Source organism: Lonchura striata, chromosome 3, assembly GCF_046129695.1.
Source record: "Lonchura striata isolate bLonStr1 chromosome 3, bLonStr1.mat, whole genome shotgun sequence".
Taxonomy (NCBI): domain Eukaryota; kingdom Metazoa; phylum Chordata; class Aves; order Passeriformes; family Estrildidae; genus Lonchura; species Lonchura striata.
This window is the reverse complement of record NC_134605.1, coordinates 15,807,147-15,835,000: the sequence shown is the minus strand read 5'-3', so window position 1 is coordinate 15,835,000 and position 27,854 is coordinate 15,807,147. Positions and strand designations below refer to the sequence as shown.

Sequence of the window (27,854 nt, the reverse complement as noted above, 5' to 3'; positions counted from 1 at the left end):
TCAGTCCATTTCAGTATATAACCTATTTAAAAGTTGCAGGCTTTTTATTAAAATGTAAATGCTTCTGTGCTGTATATTTATAGGCAGCTAACAACAACAAGAAAAGACTCTCATAAATTAGATTTCTATGAATGAAAAGGGTAAACAGGAGACGCTTCTGCAAAACTCTTCTAGACATGCAGAGATAAAGGATGGCTCTACCACACAAAATAATCAGATACAAAAATAGCTGTTCAGAAACAGCACACCTAAGGAGTACTTTAATCAAACATTTAGGTTACCTGCCAAAAGGACCATGATCTCTTCAAAATGCAATGCGGATTAAAGTGTTATCTAACACAAGCAGAAAACTAACCTTGGAGTGGAAGTTCGAAATGTGTTCATCATAATTTTCATGTCTTTGGATAGAGAAACCAGCTTTTTCAGCTAGATTGCAAAACTGGTTTAAAGTATTCCCTCGGAGTGGAGCAAATACCATTGCTTTTCCCTGGAACATTAAAAAGAGAATTTATACATTTTTAAAACTGGAAGGGAACCAGATATAGCATACATCTGACTAAGCTTTTAATATGCTCAAGCTGGGAAAGTCAATTGTTCTCTTGTTAAAATACTAAAATATGGTAACACAAATAATTGTTCAAAATTTGCAAGATTTCTGTGATTAAACAAATGCAATCCAGAAAGTAATAAATAAATATTTTCTTTAGAAAACTGTCAACTGCAACACATCTGCTTCTTTTCATATAATAATGGTGTCTATGGATTACCAAAATAAAACACAGAAAAAGCATACAGAACATACACTCAATGAAAAATCCATTTGTTAGCTCATGACCATGCAAAGACTGTAAATAATGATTTTCTTTTTTCCTCCCTCACACATAGAAGAGTACCTCCCATTTCCTGTCAGTGTAATTACAACAGTATAAAACCAGGCAAAATGGCAGGCAAATCAGACCCAAACATTAAGTTTTAGAAGATATTTTAAACTACCTGAGCAGTGCAACTAAATTTGACCTTAAATAGGTAAATTGCATTTAAATAAAGAATTAATGTTCCTGAATACTCATTCTGGTTCTTGCAAGATGATCAGGCCATTTATGATGCCTAGGCATTACATTATGGTCCATTACCTAATTTTTTGTTCAGCCTTCTGTATTTAAGAAAACACAAATGACTGTACCTTGAACTTATAGATTTTAGACACTCTGTGCAAAGTACTTGCCCAAAACCTAACCTACTTGGTAGAGCATCTCTTGAAGTCTTATTTGCAGAATTAATTCTAATTGGCTGAATACTGTGTTCTGCCACATGGAATGAAAAGTGGCTGAAGAGCTGTAAACAAAGGTTAGTATCAGCCAACAGCATATCACACTGAGGGGAGCCACAAAGTTTACTCTAAGTTCCTCCATTTAACTTCCATGTTAATGAGATCTAAGATTAATTTGTGAGGTGCTGTAATCAAGTAAAGAGACAAAAAACATTTTGGGGCATCTGGAAAAGTTGTGAAAGGATTAGACACTGTGGGAGTACATTTAGCTTGAGAAAATGCAATCTGTAAACCACAGGAAAAGAGCCATCAGTACAGAGAATTTCAATAGGAATGCTGGAAAGTTACAATGCTGACACAGACACTTAGTGAGGAGAATAGGGAACCAGTCTGTGTCTCACACATGCACAGGAACACTGAGACAATGCACAGTGAGGCAGCAATAAAAATGCTATGTCAGTACCTATGGTGCTAATTACTTACAAGATTCCAACCATTAACACCACAACACTATATTTATTCTCACAACAGCTCGGTGAGACAGGGAAATGCTGTTACCTTCATCTTTCTCGTGGGAAATTAAAGCACAAAGGAATCTTAGGGCAATATCCAAACCAACTAAACTTCTGTTCATTTGTGTAGCTGTAGCTTTAAATCTGTGGCAAAATAAGAGGTGCAAAGGGGTGTAACTCCCACCGAAGGCCCTGGAATTGCTTATGTAAATGCTAGGTCTGAATATAGGCTCAGCTCAGGATGAAAAACATTAAACACAGGAAATTCACAGTCGGTTCCCTCACATCCTTGGCATGCTTTAATGTCATCAGACAGAAGTGGGCAGCAAAGGGAGCCTTCAGCTGAGGATCCTGCTCCTCCTGCTGCCATCTCACGCTCCCCAGAATGTTCTGCAGAAACCTTTCCTGGCATAAGAAGGCCAAGGCTCCTCTGGAGACCCCAACTTTCATGATCACTGTAATGGGAAAAATGTCCCTTATCCAGGGCTTACTGATCAATGATCCACATTCAGAAGTGACTAAACCTTGTGAATAGAGACTGCTGGAGGCTACAGACCTACACTGGCCACTGATCCAGCAGCTCTGATGAGGTGCTCACAGAACACACTGTGATGTGTGCCTCATCACACAACTCCCTTGCCTCATCTGGAGTCAGCAGTCCATGCGGCCATTTCTTCTCATATTCTCTGAAGACTACTTTCAATTAAATTTGAAAGAGAAATACAGAATCAGTGTCCTAATGCAGGATATAATACAGAATCAGTGTCCTGATTCTACTCTTCTAAGTTTAATTCTAATTCCAAAGTATCTCCTAGGATGATGTTTAATGGATGATGTTTAAATTTCAAAATGGCCTTTTCTCAGATGGAGAAACATTTCCAGTAAACTTGTGGGGAAAAAAAAAAAACAAAACCCAGAGGAAAATGCCAGTTCTGATAGCTTGAAGTGTCAATAAAATGCTAGAGTAAGACAATGGGACAGTCATTCATATTTTGGATGTGATTATGACTCATTTTACTCATCAATTATTACTAAATGTGGTCTTATTTGCTGGTACTAAGCTCAGCTCAACAGCTGAGCTCCCCATTGATTTCATAGGGACTTTGAATGGATAGGCCATACAAGAATCAAAGCCTTGATAAAAAACTGTTCTTAATTAGGGAGGTATGCAAACAAACAAATGCTTATTCTGAGATTGAAATTAAAAGTAAATTTTAATGATATAAAAATCCCCTAAATGTTGGCAAATGAAGTCAAATAGGTTGAGAGAATTAAAATACAGCCATCCAGGATAAATTTGTTTGATGTAATATTTCTGTGTCTAATCCTTTGAATGGGTTTAAAGGTGACATTTGCATCTGTAACAAACTCAGATAGAAATTTCAGCCCTCAGTAACTCTGTGAGCTGCTCATTTCTCTCTGTGAATTTCTTCCTGTGCCAACACAACTGTCCATGGGGTCAATACTAGGAACCAGATGATTGAAATTATCAGAGTACTGTTTAAAAGCAAACAAAAAGTTAACCAAAATACATAATTCTGTGCCATAAGGATTCTAATAGCCAGAAATATCATCCTTACTGAAAAAGGAAATACCACAGATACATTCTTGATTAACAGTAGAAATAGATTATTTGTTCTGAATCTCTCCTTCAAGGAGATCTGTTATTCTCTGTTTACTCCACTTTTTCTGTTGCTAGTGCTGGTTATTATTTTCCCCGGACTCTTCTAAACTAGTTGTATCCTAGTTACATTTGAAAAATGACTTGCATTTAGGTATGTCAATTTTATCAATTTACCAAAGTATTTCCAAAAAGGAAAGTCTAAATTTGAGACAAAATAATTAATGTAGAAGAGTGAACTTAATAAAAGAAGTTCATGCCTTAGCTTGGACATAAACGAATGTTCATAAACTATTCTTAAATATTGCAACTGGAAAATAAATTCACTATTGATTTATTTGTCCTTTAAAAGCCTAAGTATAGTGCCATTTAGTAAAGTGCCCTCTGACATTATGCTTAGATTTATACAGGTTAGCAAGAGCAGTGAAATTGGTAACAATTTCACACTTATGACTACATGTTTTGGGATCTTGAATGAGCATATGTTTTTATTTGTGTCTTTGAAACCATGAAGGCATATGCTTGAAGGCATCTCTGCTGAACACGTCTTTTTTGGACAAGAGAGCTCATTTCAGGTGTCTGTACTCCCAGCTCCCATCCCATACAATAGTCTGCTGTCCTCTTAAGTTATAAATTACAATAATTTGCAAGGTCATGCCATAACTGGATATCGATCCATATAGCCATTCATAAAGTGGATTAGGCAACTGAATTTAGTTAAAAAATACACTTTGGATAGAGGTCCAAAACTCTGCCAGAGAAATTCCTGCATGGAGCATGAATTTCTTAAGTTAGTTTTGCTGATAAGAAATATGAACCATTTGCTGTGCCTAAAATGCACAGTAAATAAGTGCTAGGTTATTATCTATAGCTGACTATGCTATAGATCACAATGTGCAGAAGCAAACACGACGAGGAAGACAGGCAACAAAAAGCCATCTCCCTTTACTCTATCAACATTCACAAAAGAGTGTAGCTCTGAAATACAAAGGCATGTTCTGAATTTGAATTTGCTGATTGGAGTTAAAGAGTCAAGCCAGGTTTGGCTTAAAGTCAGCCTTAAATTCCACAGTTACCAGGGCACCTCTTACACACTTCTCTTCCACTCTTGCTCTCCCCCAGTGTCCTTTCATGAAGCCAATAGAGCAGCATATGGGAATACCTGAAGAACCAGTTGCTAACATTGATGTGGGTTGAAAAATATTTTTTTTAAACTGGGATCTTCTTTGTGTTCCAGATCACCTGTGGTCCCCGAAATTATTGCAGTTTGACAACTGTTGGTACATCATGTAAGTCAGAATGCATCACACTGAGCAGGAGCTGCTTAACCTCTTCTTACTGTCACTGACAGAAATATCTGGGTAATCTTTTCCTCAGGGTGGCTACATTTCTCCTGTCTTCCTGGCAGCCTTGCCCCACAGCTCATTAAAATAATTCAGTCTTAAGTAACTTGCCTTAGGTCAGTCAGGAAAGTCTATGATGGAACCAGGAATAGAAACCTGATCAATCTAAGCAAAGAATGGGATTACTTACAGAACTAAAATGACTCGGGTTCTTAAACCTTTGCACGCTTGGGTCTGCTATTCCTTTTACAGAGCAAATCTTTTGTACAAAAAGTACAAAAGTATTACAAATTTTAAATAAAGTTTGGAAATACACTGCTAGCATGAAATGTTTTGTTTTCAAATTGAAAGTTTACCTTATTGGAAGATTTGGATGTTAAACATGAATGATAAAATTTCTGTTTCAAAATCCTACTTAGAGCAATTATTTAATGTTTTCTCCTTTTCTTCTTTTGATATCTTCCCTTTTTTAAAAAATTGAGAAGATATATATTTTTTCTATATGCATGTAACAGAGTTTTTTGCCTGCAAGTCTCTCTGATTAAACAGCCCAACAGATTTAAATTGATAAAATATCTCTTGAGTGACACTCATGTAGAACATGTAATCATTTTATGAAGAGCATAATTTCATTATTTTCTAAGGTATAAAACATGTAAACACAGGGCTTACTTAATGGAAAAATGTTTTAAGCCACTGTATACATATAAGCGATTTGTTCATTTTATATAACTATAAATGAAAAGGAAAAAAAAATTCTTTCATAATAAATAAATACACAATGACAAAGGTTACAATTGAAGGGATTAAAAATGACAGAAGCCAACATAAAAACTTTCAATATCGTATTTTACTTTAATATGAAGACATTATTATCAAAGGAAAATACTTGAGAAACGCTTTGATAAAAATAATCTGACGCTATCTTTGAAGCGGTTTCATTTATTTTACTACCCACTGTGTTCCTTATCAGAAGGCCAAGTATAAGAAGTTTCCTAGTTTATGATTAGGAAAGAATCTGATAGATTAGAAGACTCAATTGAAGTTGGACATAATAAGTATTAAAGTATTACATGACATTAATCCTGCCATTCCATTACTCTCTCAATCATTGTGCACAGACTAATTATTCTGAAGCCAGTGTTCAGGAGAAAATAGAAACATACTTACACTGGGTTGGAGTAATCTCTTTATTGCATCAACAAGGCTAGCTCTGTACCGGTCCAGAAACAGACTGACATTGAGAAGAGAACAGAATCCAGATTAAAATGGGTTTTCAATTCTAATGATACTAATGCAGATAAGTACAAGGCTAATTACATGTGTTTACACAATGCTGTAAAAGAGAAACTGTGGTCGACATTTCCATGCAGTTCAGGTACTTTTAACATTTAAAAAGATATAAAATGAAATACAATGTAAACTAAAATTATCAGCATGAAACAATTCCTTATAGAGCTGAAATTCACCAATCATACACACTAGCTATTATAGTAATACTGTATCAGAAATGAGGATCAGCATAAAAAGCATTTTTAGCATTTTACATGTATATGTAAAATGCTAAAATGGAGTTTTTAAAAAATATTTTCTATTGTATTTCAGGTGTTACTATTAAGGATATTTTTTCCCTTCTACCTTCACAGATCCAGCATTAATTCTTACCTATGATACATATTTGCTATATTTCTACGTCTATCTCTAGCTATGCCTATAGAGATTTACAAGACCCTACCTCCTCCCTCTCTCCAATGCTGTTGAAATACAATGGCCCAGATTGTACAGAGTTGTCATCTCTCAAGAGTGCAACCCTTCATCTCCAGCATGGGTCCCGCAAGGATAGCAGCAGAGTCAATTTTCCCATGCAATGTTGCCAACACGCTCAGCCCTATTTTGGTGTGATTACCTCATGATTTGAGGGGATAATTCATTCTTCATGCCCCTCAGTACCTTAATGTATATACTAATAGTGGCAGCCAGGGTGCCAATCACTCTTGACTAGATATTTGTGGACATGTAGTTACTGTGGATGAGTGCATTTACAATGGTTAGTGAACAACCATCTGATAGCAACTGATGCCTTTCAGTCCTTACTACTGTGGGCTGCATTTATATTGGTGATTCAGATAAGAAACTCTATCAAGCAGGCCACAGATAATGTGATTTTTTTCTTCTTTTTTTTTTCTTCCCCCCACATTTTCTCTGTAATAAAACTGCTTTCCACCTTGTGTCAAATTCAAGTTTCATACCACGTGGCATTTTGTCCATTCTCTATGTGTTTTTAATATACTCCCCTCACTTTTATTCTCAAACTTCTTTTCTGAAGAGATGTGGGTAAATTTTTTTTCCAGGTTTGAAATTCTAAAACAATATAAAGAATATATGGAAACACTGAAGTGAAAAAAGTAGTCTGCCATCGACAGGCCTTTCATCAAGAACAGAAGATGTGTGAATGTTTAGGTAAGGACACTCCACAGCTACCAAGGAGAATACTGTATCGTATACCATAGAGTGGAGCAGCTGTGCAAGAACTGTGAATTTTTGCTACTCTGGAACAAACAACAAAACAAAACAAAACAAACTTGCAAGTGACCATACTTCATTAATAAAAACTGGCAGAACCTCACACTGTTGAGAAAATATGGTAGAATGGGTATCTATATATGTTGAAGAACATTCAGCAAACCTATATATGTTGAAGAACATCTAATACAGAAGTATGATCTTCTGAATTTCTCCTCAATATTCCTGATAGCCTGGCTTCCAAGAAAATTTAAACTTGAGCAACTGACATGACAACCCCTCAGCCTTGATTTATCTACCTGGAAGAACTTTATTGAAAACACGTGAGCTTGAATTTAATTAATTTGAAAAGCATCTCTGATGTCTCTCGGGTGTTTTAATGACATTCACCTCATGTTGATCCCTATACAGATAGATGTTGTAAGACACCACTGGGAACTTAACCACCTGCAGAAGAAGTGGAATACATGATTCCTCTCCCAAAAGAATAGTGAAAAGTAATTAATTTTTCCAACATGAAACATTGCAAGCATGCACACATTTAAGACTTCCTGGGATCCTATGTAAACAGAAGCACATTCTGAATGAAAAGTGCATTTATAATATTTTTATTATTGCAGTGTAGTAGAAACACAATCTTGGGGTAGCTTAGCAGTGTTAAAATCCCCTGAATACCATTCTCTCTTTTTTTTTTTTTTTTTTTTCAGTGTGATAGGGGCACAATTGCTGCTACCAATCTTGTTCATTTACAATGAGAACTTCAGGTCTTTACCAAAAGCTGAGTGTCTGAGAACTTAAATTTTTTTCTGTCTAACCCCAATTGATATTTTGGTGGCACAGGAGGTAGACTCTTATCTGCCTTAGCTTAGGAAACCCAGATAACCTGAGACAGTTGCCCCAAGTTGTCCTGCCCTCCAAGAGGCCTGTCCCTGGGAACATGACCTACTCCAATTGAGAAATGTTTCTCATACTGGTGGCTCTCTGTGGTTTCCAAACTGCTGCTCTGTGACCCATGTACTCCGACCAGAAGGAGCAGAGAAGACTGGAAGCAAAGCTACTGCAATGCAATGACTCCAGGGAACATCTCTATCCTCCCTCTGAGTCGGGGGATGCCTTAAATGAGGAAAATCCTGAAGAAAGCATTAGATAATCCGTGCTGCAGACAGGAACAACATAGGATTTGGCCCACACAAGGAGATTTAGTCACGCAGTTTTTCTTACCAGTAGAATTGTATGACTAAATATTACCACAGCATACTGAAAATGTCTCTGAGAACATCCTTCAAAGCTCACAACATGTGAGTTCCTAGGTGACCCTGCCTTGGCAGGCAGGTTAGACTTGATGATCTCCAGAGGTCCCTTCTAACCTAAACAATTCAGTCATTCTGTGAACAGCTCAGTAAAATTAAATAATGCATTGTTCTAAACCCCTCACACAGAGTTCTCACACCTCAATTCAAATGTGGCTTAAGCTTGCCATTACTTTAGTGTTACTTTACTTTCATGTTTATGTAGCTTAGGACAGGAATAGCGAGGTTTTCTTGGGTCAGCAAGGAAGTTTCAAATCACAGCAATAGAAAGGTGAGAACACAGTTGACGATTTGGCCTTTGTTTAGACAATGCTCTTAATCTGTGAAATCTGGATGAACAAGCAGGCATGAACATTGTCATCTCTCTACTCTCTTACTCTTTTATCAAAATTTTAAATTGCAATTAAAGCCAAAATGAAAGTTTATACCAAAACTGCAGAGAAGCAATAGCAAGACACAAGGAAAGAAATGTAAAAAAAAACTAGTAGATTCTTAGCTTGTTTCATGCTAATATCCTTTTATCTTCTGCCTTGTAACAAGGGAAATATATTTTATAGGCTATGATTTGAGCTTTTTGGTTTTTTGCATGCTCTGCCATTGGTAAAAGAGTTGAGTTTACAGGTGAGCTTACTTCAGATAATATTACATTCATATGTAGTGTCTAATGTATAAAGTAATTTACTTTTTGTTCACTTTCAACTACATGGGTGGTGTAAATTAAAAAGACTCTTATTCCCATGTCATCAGTTTCCAACACACTTGAAAGTATGTGCCAGAAATCAGGCCTAAAATGGACAGACAGAGATCTTACTGCATTCCTGCAAAAAGATCTCCTTATAATAAGTGAAATAAACTAATGAAGACAAAATTGACATATTTTAAGGTATTTAAAGAATACTTTAAGTTCAGTTCTACATTCCTGGCAAAGCCACAACTCCCCGTGACTTCAGCAAAAATCTCAGCAGTGAAAGTAATGTGGGATAGCTCCCCCTGGCCTCTGTTATGTGAATACTTATGCATGTATACTTATGCCAAACTCTAAGAATATAATCATTCCAAGTAAATATAGTAGGACATTACATATTTCCAAAACAATATGGAGTTCTAAAACTTATATTGCCTCTACATCAAATTATTTGTGAAAACTTGCTTCACAATAATGTGAAAGATAAAGTTTTTTATTGTCTCAGTCCTACTGGCCTTTACTCTCTCTTTGGATTAAAAATCTCAGAATTTTTTTCCCCAATAAAGAAGAGTATGTACACTATTTAAATAATCAGAAATATGAGGCTCTCAAGAGCTTTGGAAGAGTCTTCAGCTTGGCCTGTCCAACCAGGCACCTGTGATTTCTCCTTCTCTATTCAAACTCACAATTCCAGCCCCTGTATAATTTTATATCTATAGGTGTAGGTCAAATGAAAATGAAAAATTCCGACAGCCCTCATTTGGCCTTAAAATTCCCCCTGAAAAATATGAGATAGATGGATATGTTTTAAAGATTCCATTATTTCCATATTCCATAATTTTTTTTATTCTGTCCTTCTTACAGGTGTAGCCTCATATTGATTTTTTAAACTTATTTGTATCTAATAGTTGACATTTAAAAAATTATTTTGGAACTGCTGAACCATGAAACTATTTTATTGTCAACATCCTGAATGGTTAAATAATGACTGACTTTCATAGTTTGCCTCTTATTTATTTTATAATCTAGCTGAGATACTAAATTTAGCTGTTAACTAATAGACTGTTTGTTCTGGGAAATAACTTATTTTCCACTCCTGCACACAAGGTTTATGAAAGTCTGAATGTAAATATATGAATATAAACATATTGCTGCTTGCTGTAATCATGTACATTTTTATTTGAATCTCCATGTGGATTTGGAAGATGTTTATGAATAGAGCTTGTTTTCATGTAAATGGGATCAAGCAGTACCACTGGTTAGCTATTCAGAGAATCAGACAATATCACCCTTGCTGGAAATACTTCAATAAAATTTTATCCATGTACCTAATATTTGAATTCAGATTTTTTTTCTTTCTAGTTCTCTGTTCTAATCTCGGATTTTATTGACTGATAATGAGCTATATGATGGTGTTAAACTAAATGCAATCTATTCTATCTGTTTTTTATCACTGCATACTTCAGGTTTCAGCTGAGAAGCTAGAAGAAAAGGGATCTTTTTTCCCTCCTCAGTGGCAGCCCAAACAATTCAGAGAGCAAAAATTCTGCCAACAGTTCTCAAACCGATTCTATATCGCTGAAGAGAAATACATGAAAATGAAAAGAAGATTTGAGTTCGATAAAGCATGGAACATTTCTTTCCTCAGCTTTTTCATGTACCAGTAAACCTAGTGTCCATAACTAAAAGAATTATTTCTAAAAGAAACAAACAATAAAGGGATTTTCATGTTTATTAAGCCATACACGTATCTATGAGCACTTAAATAAGAAAATAGAAATAATCTGTGAAGAAACGCACATTCCTTAACTAAACTGCACATTTCTATTTATTTTTTAGAAATCTATAAATATTTATATACACTTACCTGCATCTTAAGTGCTTCAAAATAAATGTACAAAATGCAGGGATTGCAAATGCATTATGTATTTTACCTGTCATGTCTGATTCTTTGTTTCCTAAAGAAACGACACTATTTCCAAACAGACTGGGAGGGGTATTAGGCCAGAATATTACTGAAAAAAACAACTTAAGTCTCGCTCCACTCTGCTGTACTCCCAGCACAAATAGGATGACATGGTGTGAGTATCAAGAATACAAGAGACAGCACAGCCAGGTTGTTTTGATATTTGTGTGAAGAACAAATTTAACTCTAAATCTCTTGGCAAGACCTTGCTTCACCCACATAATCTGGAGAACATCCATATGTGAGCCTTGTCTAAGCCTCCGAGAAGACTGCTGCCCTCCTGCTCATGTCCGCCAGCACTCTGATCTGACTTTCATACTTAATCTGATCTAATCCTGTCCAGCATTAACTTCATCTGTGCAATGAAACCTGGAGTATCCATTCTAATATTTGGTGAGGAAGGCATTTAGTAAATTACTTGCTGAAATCATATGGTGTTGTTTAGCTCCTTATTTTAATCAGATGATGCATTTCTGAGGCACATTATCAGCGATTAGTTAGAAACCCTCCTCTGTCCTTTTTGGGAACAAAGAACTTTTCTGAAATTAAATGCTAAGAGAAACAAAGCACTGTTGCATTCTGAGAATAAATAGGTGTTAGAAAAAGGCAAAAGATCACTAAACACATTTTCTCCAGAGCTATACAAAACCAATAACTTTGTGAAATTAGAAGAGTTTGCTTTAATAGCATAATATGAAAGAAAAACAAAAGCTTTAGAGGAATAGAAGAAGACATTTTAAAAGAACATTGTTTACAAAAACAATAGACAGCTTTGTACTTCCCTTGCCTTTAACTGTTTCTAGGTAAGATATATAAATTTGCTGAACTGAACAGTTCTAGGAAGCCTCTGCTTTCAGAACTTCACCTCTCACAATAGTTACATGCCACAAAACATAGACAGCTTTTTTTTAGTTTATTTTGGATATTTAATGGGTCAAGAGCAAATATCCATGAAGGAAAGACAGATTGGTTTAAAAATATCTGTTCTCCTAAATAAAATTTGCAGAACTTTTTGTTTTACACACTGTCTACATTTATGTAACACAAATAATTAGTAATGTACCATTTTGAAAGCTAGCACGCAGCAAATACAGAACATCACAATCCCACAAATGCAGTATCAGAAAAGGGTTGTGTCAATAACTAAATCTACTTGCATAAATTATTAAACAAGATACCATATTGCTACATGTATCTACCTTTTCATAAATTGTGTTGTACTCTTATTTTTCTTACTATAAATTATCTTGTAATGAACATGTGCCTGTGTAAATAATATAAAGCCTATACCTCCAAATATTAATGTCAAATAGATTTATGGACAGAATGTGGTGAGGGTGGAAAAAAGGGTTTGAAAATGTCTTTTTCCCTGGAAAGATTTTCCAGGGAGCAAAAAATATATCCCCTTATATCAATAGTCAGATCTTTTCTAAGAAGTAAGCTAATTGAGCTGTTTGTGTTGATAAACTCCCTTTTCTCCAGACTGTTCCTCACTGAGCCATAATTATTTGCAATTTGCCTAAGTCGTCCATTTACTGATACGTCAAGCATGAAACAGAGGCAATTCCAGAAAATGGAAATGCTTCTCAAAATCAATCTTTGGGAAATAATGTGGTAGAAGTTACTGTGTGATAGAAGACTACCTTATAACTGTCACATGGAGATGAATATTAATTTGTTGAGGTTAAGGTGGCTTTGTGCTTCATTTGTTGACTTTGCTTAGCCATCAGCAAGCAGCACAGTACAATTACTCCAGCAAAGCTATTTTTCTAACGTGAGTTTTATGATTTTTATGTACTTACCAGTCAGCACACATAACAATGTCAAAATGTCCTTCCAGTTGAGAGACATCTGTCTCATTATCCCATCGTAAAATGCTAGAGGAAAAAAAGATTCAAAAAAAGAAAAAAAAAAAAAAAAAAAAAAGGACTTATATTTTTCATCTTGAAATTTTTAAAGTATTAATATTATTCTTATGTGACACAGAAGTGTTTAAAGAAGTGCAAACTCATTACTTTCAAAGATGAATGCAAAAATCTTATTCTGTACATTTTTAAGGTTATAAATCTCAAAGCTAAAGAGCTATTTTTCACTACAGCAGAAAGGCATTCCACTCATATGATGATCAGTGGTTCACCAACAAAAATGCATTTCTGAATTAGTGGCACATGCACAGCTTCAGTTTTTTACCCCTTAACATTACTGCATGAGGAAGTGAAGTCAAAGTATTGACAATCTGAATGAAGCACAAATCTGCAAAATAGATGTGATTTTATGGATCTCTGTTACATCTGGCAGGCAATTCAGTTGTGTTTCTCATTGATGAAGTGAGCATTCACTTGGGCCGGAGGGAGGAGAGACAGGCTTAACTTCAATGCCAGTAATGTTGTCTCCGGCAAGCTTAAAAATACAGCAGTGCTGACTGTCAACACCTATTCCCTCATAGGTGATAAACTATTTAATTCTAAGACACCCAGTAGTAGGCAAAAATTCACATATGTACAAAGTTCTTCTTTGTTTATAAATGCTGCTGATTTATGTAGCTGCCATAAGGAATTTCAGTACTTTACTCCCATCTAAAAAATAGCAACCCGTATTGGAATTTACGGCATACTTTAAATATCATTACCCCAAACATTTGAAGCTGCATTTCTATTTGTAGGCTATTAAAAAAAAAAAAAAAAAGGAATCTATCCTTTTTCATTTCCTGGTTATTTATAATAGAAAGTAGATAAATATTTATGGGAGAAACATTTGTGGGGGAAGGGTCTAATCTGATCTTGTCAGGTTGTGCATGCTTATCTCAGTTTCGTATGAGTCTTGACCAAATAGACCCTTTAGTCTTCCTGCAGCTATAATCTACTTCTGGTTAAAAGCCATCTCCATTCATAGCCTACTCCTAATATTTAACCGAGGATCAGTTTATAATGTGTTCATTCAGAAATGTTCCTTAAGTATCCAAGAAAAAAAGGAATTTTGTACATTGACTATGCTGTATGCAAAAAAAAGCTCATAATTATGTAGATAAATAGACACATAAAGAATTAAGGTACCAAAATATGCATGTACATGTTCACAGACACAAAATTTGAGACAGAATGATTTTAAAACATGGAAATTATGAAAGGAGAGGCCCAGTTGGTTGGCAAAGCTTTGATTGTGTGGGGCTCAACATAACCGAACAGATCAGGACTCATTAGCGCATTTGCCCTCCTGGAATTTACTGTGACAATCCAAAGACAGAAAAGAGTAGATTAATTTAATTTTTCCCCCTCAAATTGAAAGTAATCCAGATTTTAGAAGCCTAGGTAGCTTTGCACACTGGCACGCAGCAGGCATCCAGTAGTGGAAAGTGACAAAGGAGAGTTCTCACTCTCAGCTGCTGGCTGCCTGCTGGCTACCAGCGGCTTTTTCAACCCTGTTTCCGTGGAAACTTAGGTTAGAATGGTGAAAATTAGGTAAAGGTAAGTTTTGTGGGTTTAAAGCACGCACTCTAATACTTTAAGAAGCCTGAAGCAGAACTGGAAATTGGTAGAAGAACTGTGAGCCTTAAAAGGCCACCTTCGGTTCTCATTGCTACAGAAACAGAGATCTGATCAGTACCAGTATAGATATTTGAATTATGATTTTCTTAACCCATGTGTTTACTATCTTTCACATATGCAGTTGAGAAGGAAGCATAGGTGCCTTCTCCTGCAAAAAAATCAAATCCAAACCCAACCACCCTCCCTCACATTTCTGTCAGGTTTCTGCTGGGCACCTGAAACACAGTATTTTTTGTGCACACCTACTGTAGGCACAGAGGAGTTTGTGTCAGGAGGTAAAAGCTCATAAACCAAAGTGCTGAGCAAAGTATGGAACTGAGAAGTTTCCAGGGGCATGAGCAATAGTGCAACATGACCGACATCGGTATTGTTAAAAGGAGGAAGCTAAGGGCACCACATCCATCCATAAGCCAATCTTTCTCCCTTTTTCTCCCTTTTTCTGACCTACTACAAGGGCTGCTTTTGATCTCTAGCTTCAGTACAGCTGCATTCATGAAGATATCATAATTATGTAAAAGCCAATGAAAAATTTACCAATTCAAAATGAACTTTGCCATATATTTTCCAAAAGTACAGGAAAATCTTTATTCCTGCAGGGAAATCACCATGTAAACTATGTAAATATAATTTGTAAAAACAATAAACACTAGTGAGACTCATTCTGGTCTGACTCAGGATGTGTGCACACTGGTGGGAGAGATGGAAGTACAGGCTGTATATATTTATCCATGCTATCTTTAGCTAAGTGCAAGCGTGACTAGCAAAGGAGGCACAGCCAGGGATGTGAAATGCAGTACTGGTTGCAACCTCCAAAAAAGCTCCAGTAGCTTACCCAGGGCTCCCTACCTACACTGTTACCTGCTTCCACAGATTTGCAGGAGCTGCCTTTGAACATCTGCACTGCACCTGTAAAGCAGACATGTCTGCTTTATATTCCCTGCATATCTGGGAATCAGAATCAATTCTGCTCAGAGTCAGCACAATTCCGTCGTTAACACTAATGTCAGAATCAGCCTGGTTCTGAATCAGCTATTCTGAGTTCTAGTGCTAATGAAAACAGTGATTCAGCCTTAGGACTTATATAAATACCATCAACTGGCCAAAAATAATTTGTAATCCAAATGCAATTCCTGACTACAAAGTACAGAAAAATCCACTGATATTACAAAACAATCCTGAAAAAGGTAACTAAATGCATGTATCTATATGTAGTAAGGGAGTGAGGAACAATAATTTTTCATGGATTACTGAAGATGTGACTCTTGAACTTAGTGGTCAGACCTGAAAGAAATACTGAAGGCACCATGAAGCAAGGGCTGATTGCATTTCCATTAAAAAAAAAAAAAAAAAAAAAAAAAAAAAAAAATCACTGCCAGGAAATCCAGAAAAGTGGTAGCAATGGAAATCTGAAAAACTCAGTTTTTATGAAATTTTATTTTAAAAAGTAGAAATGAGTGTAAAAATAACACACCACAGAAAGTCTCTTAAATTGCCAGTATCGTGTTGAGTGCCAGCATGAAGAAAATGCAAGCCCAGCTGTATTTTCCTCTTGTTCCTTTACGAGGATAGTTTATCTAAGCCACATTTTAATCTTAAGTCACTTTTCTTCCAGCAAAGTAAGTTTTGAGGCAACAATATTTTTATGCCTTTCTTTTGAGGGAAAGTGCTACAGTACTAAAAACTGAAATTACACTGTACATTTGAGAAATAGGCTTTACTGTATATTTCTGTCCAAACCACACCTTCAATGCTTCTTTTTTGTAAAAAAAACCCAAACAAACCAGCAAACCAACATGCTTAAGGCTGTGTAAAGCCCACTTGACACTATTTTGTACTGGCTTATTTAACTCATGCAGGTTTAGTTTCTAACAAGTGAAAACAGGTAACTAAGTTTCAGCAGAGAAGGGTCTGACACCTAATGGAAATATAAAACAATTGGGAGCTCTTTTGGGCTACAAGAAGAACATTAAAAATGAACTAGGGCACAGGAGAAAAACACTACCACACTATTCAGCTACTACTTAGGTTAAAGTGATAGTGGCTGAACCTTTGTACCCACTAATGGCCAATTTATAGCCTATACCAAATGAATTTGACCAGTTTTCAGAGGAAAAGTACCCATGTCACAAGCCTATTACTATAATTAGCAAGCTTGATGGTAGTCCTAGCAAGAAGGACAAAGTCTAAATGAGCTATGGAAAGCGAACCATCCTCTCACATGCAGAGGTGGCTTCTCCAGGTCAGGGATAAGGCATCCTATCAAAAGAGTCTGAGAAAAGATGGTTTAGTTTCCTAGGCTGTCAGCCTTCTACCATTCTGAAGAATTCTGAAATAAATTCATTTAAAATAACTCCAAACAACACATGACACAAACAAAGAAACTCTTCATTTTCCCCCTGGTTTTTCTTTTCAATTAACAAGTCAGAAAATGTGACTTGGTTAAGACATAAGAATTATGATATTAGAACATAAAGATCAAATAAGAAAACATGAGACTTAAAACACAAAAATGTACCCCCAAATAGCCCCATGTATTTCAAAGAAAAAAAATATCATAATAAAATAGCTAATATAGTTCCAGGGATAGTTACAGCAGCCAAGGCTTCCTCTGTACAGTAATTCTAATTTATGGAGGATAGCCTGACAAATGTCAACGCTCTTTTCCTTACACTGGTAAAGTATCTCAGCAATCTACAACAAAAGACCTGATTTTACCAGGTTTTATTTCTCATGCAAAATTCTTCATTACTATTATTATTCAACTTCTGTTATTCAGTGTTTGTCTTCCAAGTGTGTCTAGGCAGGTAACTTATATGAGAAAAAACAGGTTAAGTCTCTGATTGTTAAAACTTGAAACATTTCCAAGACCCTCTGAGATGTTCTTGTGATGAATGGCACAAGCTAGAGTAGCTCTCAAATTAGCAGATAAGTAGTTGTGCAGATAAAGACAAAAATTCAAAATTAGAAAAAAAGGACAAAAGCCTTACGTGCTTCAAAATGCATTAGTAGTTTTAATAAGGATTTTTAAAATCATCCCAATTAGCAGATGAACAGCTACCAAGAATCTCTAGCTACCCACCTCTCCTTTTCATATTTTAATTTAAGTTTCAATCTTTGAAAAGCATTATCATTGGAAAGTATACAGGTTTAGGTAAAAGGTTTTGTCTGGAGGCTTATATGACTTTTTCTATGACATTAAGCAAGCAAGTTCATTAACACATTAACAAAAGGTATCATCAAGATGTTTCTCTGCACCTTGATCTTGGTTTGAGAGTCCTTAGTTATGTATAAAGATCAAGAAGATGGATTTAAATCAAGTGATAGAGGCAATGTGTACACCTATCATTACATCTCCTCTGAGAAATCTTGCAAAATTGCCTACTATAATTTCTCCATCTTTCTTATTATACTCTCACAAGGCTGCTCTTATTTCTCCGCCTTCTTTCACCTTCTGCCTTTCTTACTTTCACTGCTTTACTTTGCTTTGTGTTCTTATCCATTATCTCATTCCCTACAGTGCATATCTGGTTTGAAGGGACCAAAGTTAAGCTTTCAACCACAGGTACAACCATTTTTCCTTTGCTCTTAGATTTCTAAGCATTACTAATGTGATATTTATAATTTTCAATAGGCACATTCTTCTAACAATGTCCTTGAAGGTTTTGACAACTTCCATGTTACTTATTTGCTCTTGTCAAAGTATACTAATGATTTTTCTAAAGCTAGGCTTAATATCTGCACTTTATTCTCAGTCTCCTGGACATTTAATCTCTCTTAAAACCAATATCTCTTCCTCTTTGTTTTAATTCTTAATTCCACTGTTTTATGCTTGGGTTATTTTAATTGTCTTACAATTTTAAAAATATGCTCGTCTCAAGATTATCTTCAGACATTTCCCACATTTCTCATAATTTCACAATCTTCCACCTCAACCTTTTCCTTCTCTGAATTTTTTTTCTGGGCTATATCATCCATAAAAGCTAAAATCCTTCTGATTTTCTACTTCATACTGTGCATACAGATGCTTAATTCAGTATTTTTCAGAGCCTCAGTGAGTGAGAAGCTCATTGCATCTAAAGTACCACAAGGCATTGTAACTACATTTTATGGATCATCATTTTGGACATAACCATGAATTCTAGTCTGTAATCTAGGCTTAGCTTAGACCTTTCTCTGTATCTGCATAACTCAGCTCTGCTGGTTGTTCTCTCTGCATAGTACCTCTAAGAAGTTTCTTACCAATCCACTCAACCTCTTGACCACGTCATCATCACTTACATCTAAACATCACAATACTGTTCTCTTTGCTTGTGGAAAATGCAGGCTTGCCATATTAATATTTATTCAGCAGGCTGCTACAAAGGTTATTTTTCTTGCCTACAACTCTGATCTTGTCATCTTTCTCTGTCTTTCTCCAGGTAAGTTGCAAGTTGTCATGTCCAAACGCTTCACAACAGTTCACATCCCTATTTTTTATCTCTCATTCAATATTGAAAGGAAAAGACCCTTCTTTAATCAGCCCTAATGTCAGTCTACATCTTCCACTTAACTTTTCAAGCACGCACATGTACAACTTTCTTCTGCTACGTGATCCACAATATTCACAAACTTAATCCATTATCCTTGAAACTGCCCTTTAAAATAGCACCTAAAAGCTGAGAAGAAGCTCTTGTGCCTCCGACTCTGCCTCTCATGCTGGCTTCAGTTATCCTTGTTATCCTTCCTCACCACATCTCTCTCTGGTCTTAGATCACAGATTCCCTAATACAAGCTGCTTTTTTGCTCTGTGTTTATAAAGTATCTGGTACAACAATTAATGATTTAAACCTCATCACATTAACATGGCAATATGAAAGAAGAAAAAAGCCACCACACCCAACTATGGGCCTCTTCAATATTTACATATTCTATGATTCCATGATCCTATCTGGATTTTCCTGCCTAAAAGTTCCTCTTAAAAAGTGCATTATAAACTTACACACTTGCCTTATCCTTATTCTAAGAACATATTTTCTCTCTCGTATTTTGTACAACATATTTTGCTAAAATTCAGATGGGAGCATTACAGCTTTGTCTTCAAAACTAACAGTACTAACACTTACACATTTGCTGTGTATTCAAAGCTACTAAGTTTTTGGGACATAATTAATGCACTGCATGTAAATACAACTGTTGAAGAATAAATCTTTTCATTGTGTAGACACATCACAAGCCAACATTCAGCACAAATGTGGCTATTTATTTAAAAGAAGACAGAATATCTTGTATGAAAAAGACATTAATCAAAAGAAATACAAAGACATTAATAAAAAGCATTAATAATAAAGAAATAGTTTGTGAGTTTGCCTTTACACATCCTTCCTCTACATCCATACATTCTAAATCAGCCTTTATTTGGAAACTGACTACTCTTTTTAGCAATGGCCATGAAGGACATTTGGGGAAAAAATTGGTTCTCAATGATATGGTATAAAAAATACATTATTTCAAAGTGCAAGACAGCATAAACACATGACACAACTGTACTGATAGGATCACATGTGTAAAAATATGAAGGAAAAGATGAGTTTCTTGCTCTATGGAAAATAGTCTATGCATGGGAAGGATAATCAAGGGAACCAGAAGAAAAAAACCCAAGAATATAAAAAGAACATGGCAGGTGCAGAAGGACTGAATGGAGGAAAACTTAAAAACAGCAGAGATGTAGTTCACAAGTTTAAATTCTCAAGGCAGAAGGCACCACAATAAACATCCAAGATTTCAAAGTTGTGTATCAAGCCCATATATCTCAGGAAATTAATACATACATATGTTTCAGAAAGATTCAAATTCATTCAGCACTTAAGAAACTATCACTTCCTATGGAAAGATATTCTAATGTATTATCATTCTGTCAAATCTCATTTTTTTCTAGGCTGAATTTGCTTAGCTTCAATTTCTGTGTCTTGTTAAGTACTTGTAAACTAGATGAAAAACTGATCTTCTGTTAAAGATTTATTTTCTTCATATGAGACTTTCAGATCAAAATCAATTCATTTCTTAGCAATCAAATGATTTCTTTGACAAGTAAATGAAGTTTTAAATCTCATTTCCAAACTCTGATTCACTCTTCTGCCCATTTCCAGGACCTCATGAATTTTCAGTATCCTTGGTTAACTTTTGAGTAACTACTAATGAAATAAACAAAGACAACACTGTAAACATAATCTTGTCAAAATTTAAAGTTTGTTATGGCAAAGCTTAGCTGAGAGTGTCTGTGAAGGAGAGAACCCAGTGAAAGTGTGTAAGATATACTTGATGACTGGCTACTTATGTAGAGCCAAGGTAGACAAGGAAGGGTAGACAAAAGTACCATCATAAATCAGGAAATAATGTAGAACATGGCTGGAATGATGGATACAAAAAAGGAATTGAACAAATAATCTTCGACTTTAACATCTCAAGGATGTTTTCCTTTAAAGCCCTGGGACGAAAGATCTACACCTTCTCATATCAGTGGTCTTCTTCCAATCTTTTTGTGCAGCACAAGAGAATACAAGAGGAATAGTTTTACCAAGAGCAAGATTACACAACTGGGCAAAATACACAAGTAGAAGAGGCTTGGAAGTTTGTGAAAGTCAGCTGGTATGGTTAAATGGTATAAAAGATTGTTCAAGTATTCCTCCAAAAACTGAAGTTTCATCCAACTGAAGAAAAACTAAAAATAATAATAAAATCAAGCAGGTCAAAAATAAGTGAACTCTTCCTTTTGTGCTAAATCTTGCTGCCAGCTCATAATTGGGATACAGAATGGGCACTCACAGAAGATAAGAATATTTCAGAGAGGTGAGATTAATTCTTTGCAACAGTGTAAAATATTCAGTTCACTGTAAAAGAAACTGAAGACGTTTCAGCACAGAAGTCTTTTTAGATATGTCTTCTGTAAAAGGAATTAATGTTTTACAAATCTTGAGCCCTTCAAAGGTGTTAACAAGTATTCAGATAAGGGAGCTCTGGGTAAGACAGCCTGCCTCTGATTCCAAAAAGCTATTGGCAAAGACCCTCACTATCAACATTCTAGGAAAACAGACTGTCACTGAAGAAGAGTCCTGACATGGCTAAATAATAGAACAAAAGACAGGGAACAGGGTAGTAGCAAGTGGTCAATTCTCACAGTGGAGGGACATAATCAGTAGAGTTCCCCTGGGACCTGTTCTAGTCAACATGCTTACAAGAGATGAGCATCGAGATGGCAAAGTTTGCTGATGTTAAGAAGTCATTCAAGACAGTAAGGAAAAGACCAGACTGTGAAAGATTGCAGAAGGATGAAAGGAGGAAAATAAAAAAGAAGGATGAGTAATCGGAGAATAAAATGACAAATTAAATTCAGTGTGGATAAATGCAAAGCGCACAACTGAAAAAATAATTATCACTTGATATAGAAAATGAAGGTCTCCAAAATGACCATCACTGGAAAGCTCCTGATGTTGTGACAGACAGTGTCATGAAACTATTAGCTCTGTGCTCAACTGCAGTGAAAAAAGCAAATCACTATTAAGCAGTTTTAGAAGGGGAACAAAAAGTGTAATTATTCCACTACATATACTTATTTATGCACACTTTGAATGCAGTACTGATCACAGTCATCTAAAAATAAGTAGATTGAAACCTAAAAAGATACAGAGCAGGGCAAGTATGATCAGAGGTGTGGAATGCTTTCCACCTGAATTGAGTTTTCTGTGATGAAGAGCTATAACTTCAGAATGGACATGAGCACACAAAACATTATCTCCCCATATACATGAAGTGATCAAATTAAGTGAGCAGGAACCAGAAACATTTTCTTCTTAACCAGAGAGTGGGAAATGTTCCTTTTGGCAGCTTCCTCCTGACCAACAGTTGCTGTCATCAAGAGCATTACTTGAGGAGAATGCAAAAGTAGCTGGAAGAAAGGGATTCCTTTAGGGTTGCTAAGGTGACAAACACAGTAAATTCAATAAAATATTTTTTTTAAGTTTGAATTTACCAACACTCAGGTCATTTTGATGAATGAAAACAGAGAGAAAGTGTGAACCACATTGATGGAACCTGTTACAAGACCAGTTGAAATCAGAAGGTTATGAAGTTGACATATTTGAAGAACATTGCAGTGAGTTAAAATATTCACCTTTGCAATTATAAAGAGGGAAGTAATACAAGAACACAATCAGGACTATAGAGTTCAGTGCTATGTAATTGAGATCTCATCCACTGTTATGCTGGATGCTATTCAGTATTATGAAAGACTTTTTTTCCATTATGGATTTAGTTCTGGAAACTTGTAATTGCATTACATTGGTAAGGAACACTAAAATCTCAAATAAAACGATAACCTATCTGTTAATCTTTAAGCAGAAGGAATTGTCTCTCTTAGTTACATGGTCATTAATTCTTGATGTGGGTTCTACAGTTGACTGTGGAATTAATAAAGAGTATATAATACACTATTACTAATCAAACCAAAGGATGCACTACCACAAGCATTTCTGTTACTGTCTTGATGTTACATCCTCATGTGAAATGGAATCTCTCTGATGCAACTCTTAGCAAAACAATAGACTTATCCACAGCTAAAATCCCACGGTCCCATATCCACAATTAGAACACAACTTCTGTTCTTTACAGATTCCCATGTTCTCAGTCAGGGAATCTGAAGGAAGAACAAATGCCCTAGTCTGTAGGACAGACTGAGTCTGTTAACCTGCAGAATGCATTGCAAGCCTTCCTCTTTGCTAAAGCTTTTTCATTATGACAATTGTAATAACAACAACTTTTCAAACTTCTACTACTCAAACAGCTGTTCCATGATGATTTCCCCATTAAAACAAATAGAAAACAAGGAGCAGGGATCTCCTGACCATGTTGTTTTTTTGTTAATTTAATGATTGGTGGGCATGTTAAAACAATGATACAATGCATGTCAAACCAGTAACAGCTGATGGTACAAAGAAACATGTGCTAGGTTATAGGGTAAACAGTGCAATTCGTGGATAATTTCTGAACTGTAAAAAAATTAAATTGTTGAACCCATACATGGTATTAATACCCTTCACTATGGCAAGGCATTACTAGTAACCTGGTGGTACTACTGTACCTATTTCTAGTAAACATAAGCAAGAAATCCTGGGCATATTAATGAAAAATAAAAATAAAATAGAATTGTATATCCACTGCAAAGTAAACTGCTTACTATTATTGCATTATAACACATAATATGACAAACTGCCAGTTTGGCTTACACTACCGTATTTTTAAACAATAATCAAGACTTGGCAGAGGGCTAGATAAGTACTCATTTACTGCATTTTGTATAAATCTAAATAAATAAATGTATGGCAGGTTGTCCTAATCTAACTTCTCTTGGCTGATACCAGATTGTTCCTTTTTGCTTCATGCAGGTTTTGGCATACTTTCCAGGCATAGACTTAAATATCCAGAACAGTCTCAAACTGATTCTCATACTGATAATTTCTGCTCCTGTGCGAGGAAAAGAGTGCAAGATCCTGACATAAGATGAAGGTGCTGTGAGAAGAGACTATTCTGAATTATCTTTTATACAGAGAGAAGCTTTTAACTTTGCACCAGCCACTGTGAAGTTGCAAGACTGGACACTATCTAAATGATTATAGGAAAGAAGATGCATTCTCCAGATTAGATTGATGCTCAGTAAGTCACTTACAGGCATCACTATATTCATTTGCCTGCAAAATCTGATCAATGTAAAAGAAGTCACTGAATATCACTTTGTATGCCAGTGCTGCATTCTTCCATCCAAAGCACTACACTTTCTTCATTTTCTTGGGGTTTTTTTCTCCTTTTTTTTCCTCCCCAAAACCATTATGTAACTAAGGTTTTCATCTGCAGGAAAAGTGAATCAAGGTTACAGTAATAGTTCAGATTTTACATCAGCTTTTTAATTCCCTCAGGGCATTAAGAAGGGATCATATAACTTTGTTACTACATCACATCATTACTGAATCTAAAAGACTGATCAATCCATTAGAGAGTCATTTGAATAGTCATTTTATAAAACTTTATACTGTTACAACAAATCTGCAAAAGCCTTAAGAAGGTAGAGTTAAAAATCAAGTGTTATAATGTTTCACATTATTTTATAATTTGATTATTTTATTTATGCAAATAAGGCCTCAAACACTATTGCACTCAAGAAGTTAAACACTTGACATTTTTACTCCTTAAAATGCAACATTTTATGACGTCTAGATATGTTTATTAATTAGTGATTATTAACACCCAGTAAACAACATCATGTCTTGTAAAAACACAATCTTTCTTCACAGCGTGAGGCTGAAATCTATTATTCACTGATTCCATATGCTGAAATACACTCAAATGATCACAAATGACCTTAATGTAAATGAGGACAGGGTAGAAAATGTGCTTTTGATTGATATCTAAAAGACCAGGTTTAAAGTCTTGACAAGGGATGAAATCTGAAATCTCACATGAAGTATAGAACAATTGGAAATCTAAAAAAAAAAATCTAAGCTTCTGGATGGACATACCACACAGCCTCTCCTCAGCAGAGTGTCTGAGGCTGCTCACAAGAGGTGTTCAGCACATGGAACCTGAAAGACCATTCCTGGGGTCCACATGGCCTCTATCTACTGGCAGGCTCTTATTAAGATGCAGAGATGTATCCCTAACTTATATGCACACACCCCCTAATAAAGGCAGAATTTTTCTAGCCCTAAGTGCTCACTTAAACTAACTTCTCTATGTAGAATGGCTACATAGGCGTAGGATTAAATGATGTGAATGATAGCCATTCAAACCATATGGGTTTAACCCTCTATGTGAATAAGCTAATTCTGCATTAACACTTTGTCTTCTTCAGCCCTTTTTCAGCTTTACTTTTGCCAGTTTTAGAAGGACTGAGTGCTTGTCTTCAATGTGAGTCATCAAAAAATATTTTAAATACACAAGTAAGAGTGCACTATTTGCTCTTAGGTAACCATTTTCTAATTCTTAACCTTATACCACAAATATGATGTGCTTTATAATTTAATTTTAAAGTACTGCAAGAGGTGAACACACTGTTCATGGTTCTCATGCTCTCCATCTGTCTTTGCAGTGACAACATAATAATGGTCACACAGACAGGAGGACCAAAAAACCTCCCATGGATGTTCCAACATATACCTCAGGGCAAATGGGATTTATTGTCACTCTAAATTTTAAGAGCTATTTAAAATGAAATCTGACAGAGATTTAGATATATTTATTCCAAATCTCATTTTCAGTACAACAGGTAGTGTTGACTTTGAAGCAGACAAATTTCAACCATGCACTAAATCATAGATTGAAGAGATATAGCATAAATTTAAAAAAGAGAAAAAGGAAAGAGAGGGTTTGTCACCAAGGTTAATCATACTGTATTTGCTATTTTTAAAAAATACTTTTAAATTTCTCTCTTGCATCACATACCTACTTACATATACATGCCTATGTAAGCATCAGTAACACAGGTCACACTTTTGCAAGCATTTCATATCTATATTAATACAGAAGTACATGCAAGAATCAGTAAAAAAATTTAGTACAATCTTACCAGCTTGACACCTTCTGAGCCTTAAATACTCCAGCATTTTGGTTTCTTGTGATGATTTCATTTACATCTGTAGTATAACTGTTAAGAATTATCTACAAAGAATAGCTACAAAAGAATTATCTACAAAAGTAGAGCAATACTAAAAATAATAAACCAAACTATTTTCTATTTATAATGCCTTCATAATGTTCTCATCTGTTTCTTCTTCTTTAGTCTGTGCTAAGAGTCAATCTTTTTTCAGAAACCTACATTTTACATTGCTACTCCAGCACATCAGCCATAGATATATGCAGCAATTTGCTCTACTTTCCTCCTTCTATTTACTCTTTCATTTAAGGAATTTCTAGCCCTGTAGCTATAGAGAGAAGAGAAAAAAATGTCTCATACATCAGATATTTAAAGGTTACTATTTACAAATATAAAAATTACAAGCATGGAGAACTGAAATTTTTACAATCACTAAATGTCCACTCCAGTTTACGCTGCTTTTCACTGTTATCACTGTACTTAATTCTGAGATTTTGGAGGTTTATGTGTTTTAAGAACCGACCTACAAGAGAGACACCTATGTTCCTGGCTCTGTTTGGGTGAATCCAACACACAATCGGAGCACCTTAACCTATAGACAAAGGAGTTCCCAGTCCATTTTCAAAAGAGTGGAAAGCAGTAAGTGCCTTAGATACCACAACAGTACCTCAGCCTTGTGTCTCAACATCTTCTAGTTTGGAAATTTGAATCAAAAATTTGGGTAGCCATTCAGGCAGGTTGAAGCAAGGGCTGTCAAGGAAAACTTTCAGGGGAATCTGGGCCCAGTTATCTATGGCTAGAAAAATAACTGTTGTGATCAATCATATGTAGTTAGTAAGAAGCCACTCACTAGGAAAGGAAAAGGTGCAGCAAGTAAGTGAAAACTCTGAGAATATTAATTGCTACTCAGTGTGAATCCATGAATTTCTAAATGGCTCACTTTCAAATGTAAATAATTATTTTTAATGGACTTCTTGGTAAAGATGTAAAACATTTTTTCTGTTTTATTTAAGGTACAGGAAATCTGATGCTAATTAGGAGGATGTTTCTAGGTCCACAAAATATGTCTGAACTTTTAAGAGTGCTCTTATAAGAAAATTGAATAACGAGTCAGGCTAATTTGAAATATTGCTGATATATCCTTTGCTTTGATATATTTTTTTCTTTGCTTTGCTGAAATCACATAATTTGCCTTCCTAATGGAGTTGGCTATTTAAGAAAAATTATTTCAGGAAAGTCTCTATCCAAACACTGGAAAAGACAATTGGTATTTTGTGAAGTAAAAACTAGAAATGGAATGACAGAAAACTGGTTTAAACAAATCTCTGTAGTTTGGATGGGCTTTTTAAATATTTTCCACAATATGCAGTAAGGAGTAGTAAATGAATGGTCTACACCTGGCAGCAAAAGGAAGGCATAAATACTCCATGAACAGATCATACTACTTTTAAATAGGGGCAGA

General features: G+C 35.4%; 1 protein-coding gene across 1 annotated transcript in view; it reads right to left on the bottom strand.

Moving 5' to 3' along the window:
* The window catches only part of CAMKMT (calmodulin-lysine N-methyltransferase), a 208,983-nt gene that overhangs the window by 7,204 nt on the left and 173,925 nt on the right, over positions 1 to 27,854 (bottom strand). The window contains exons 7-10 of the mRNA XM_031504266.2: positions 26,366 to 26,432; positions 13,033 to 13,107; positions 5,917 to 5,980; positions 356 to 487 (exon numbers count right to left, since the gene is read on the bottom strand). Coding sequence (XP_031360126.1) covers positions 356 to 487; positions 5,917 to 5,980; positions 13,033 to 13,107; positions 26,366 to 26,432 — 338 coding nt within the window. The remainder of the gene's footprint in view (positions 1 to 355; positions 488 to 5,916; positions 5,981 to 13,032; positions 13,108 to 26,365; positions 26,433 to 27,854) is intronic.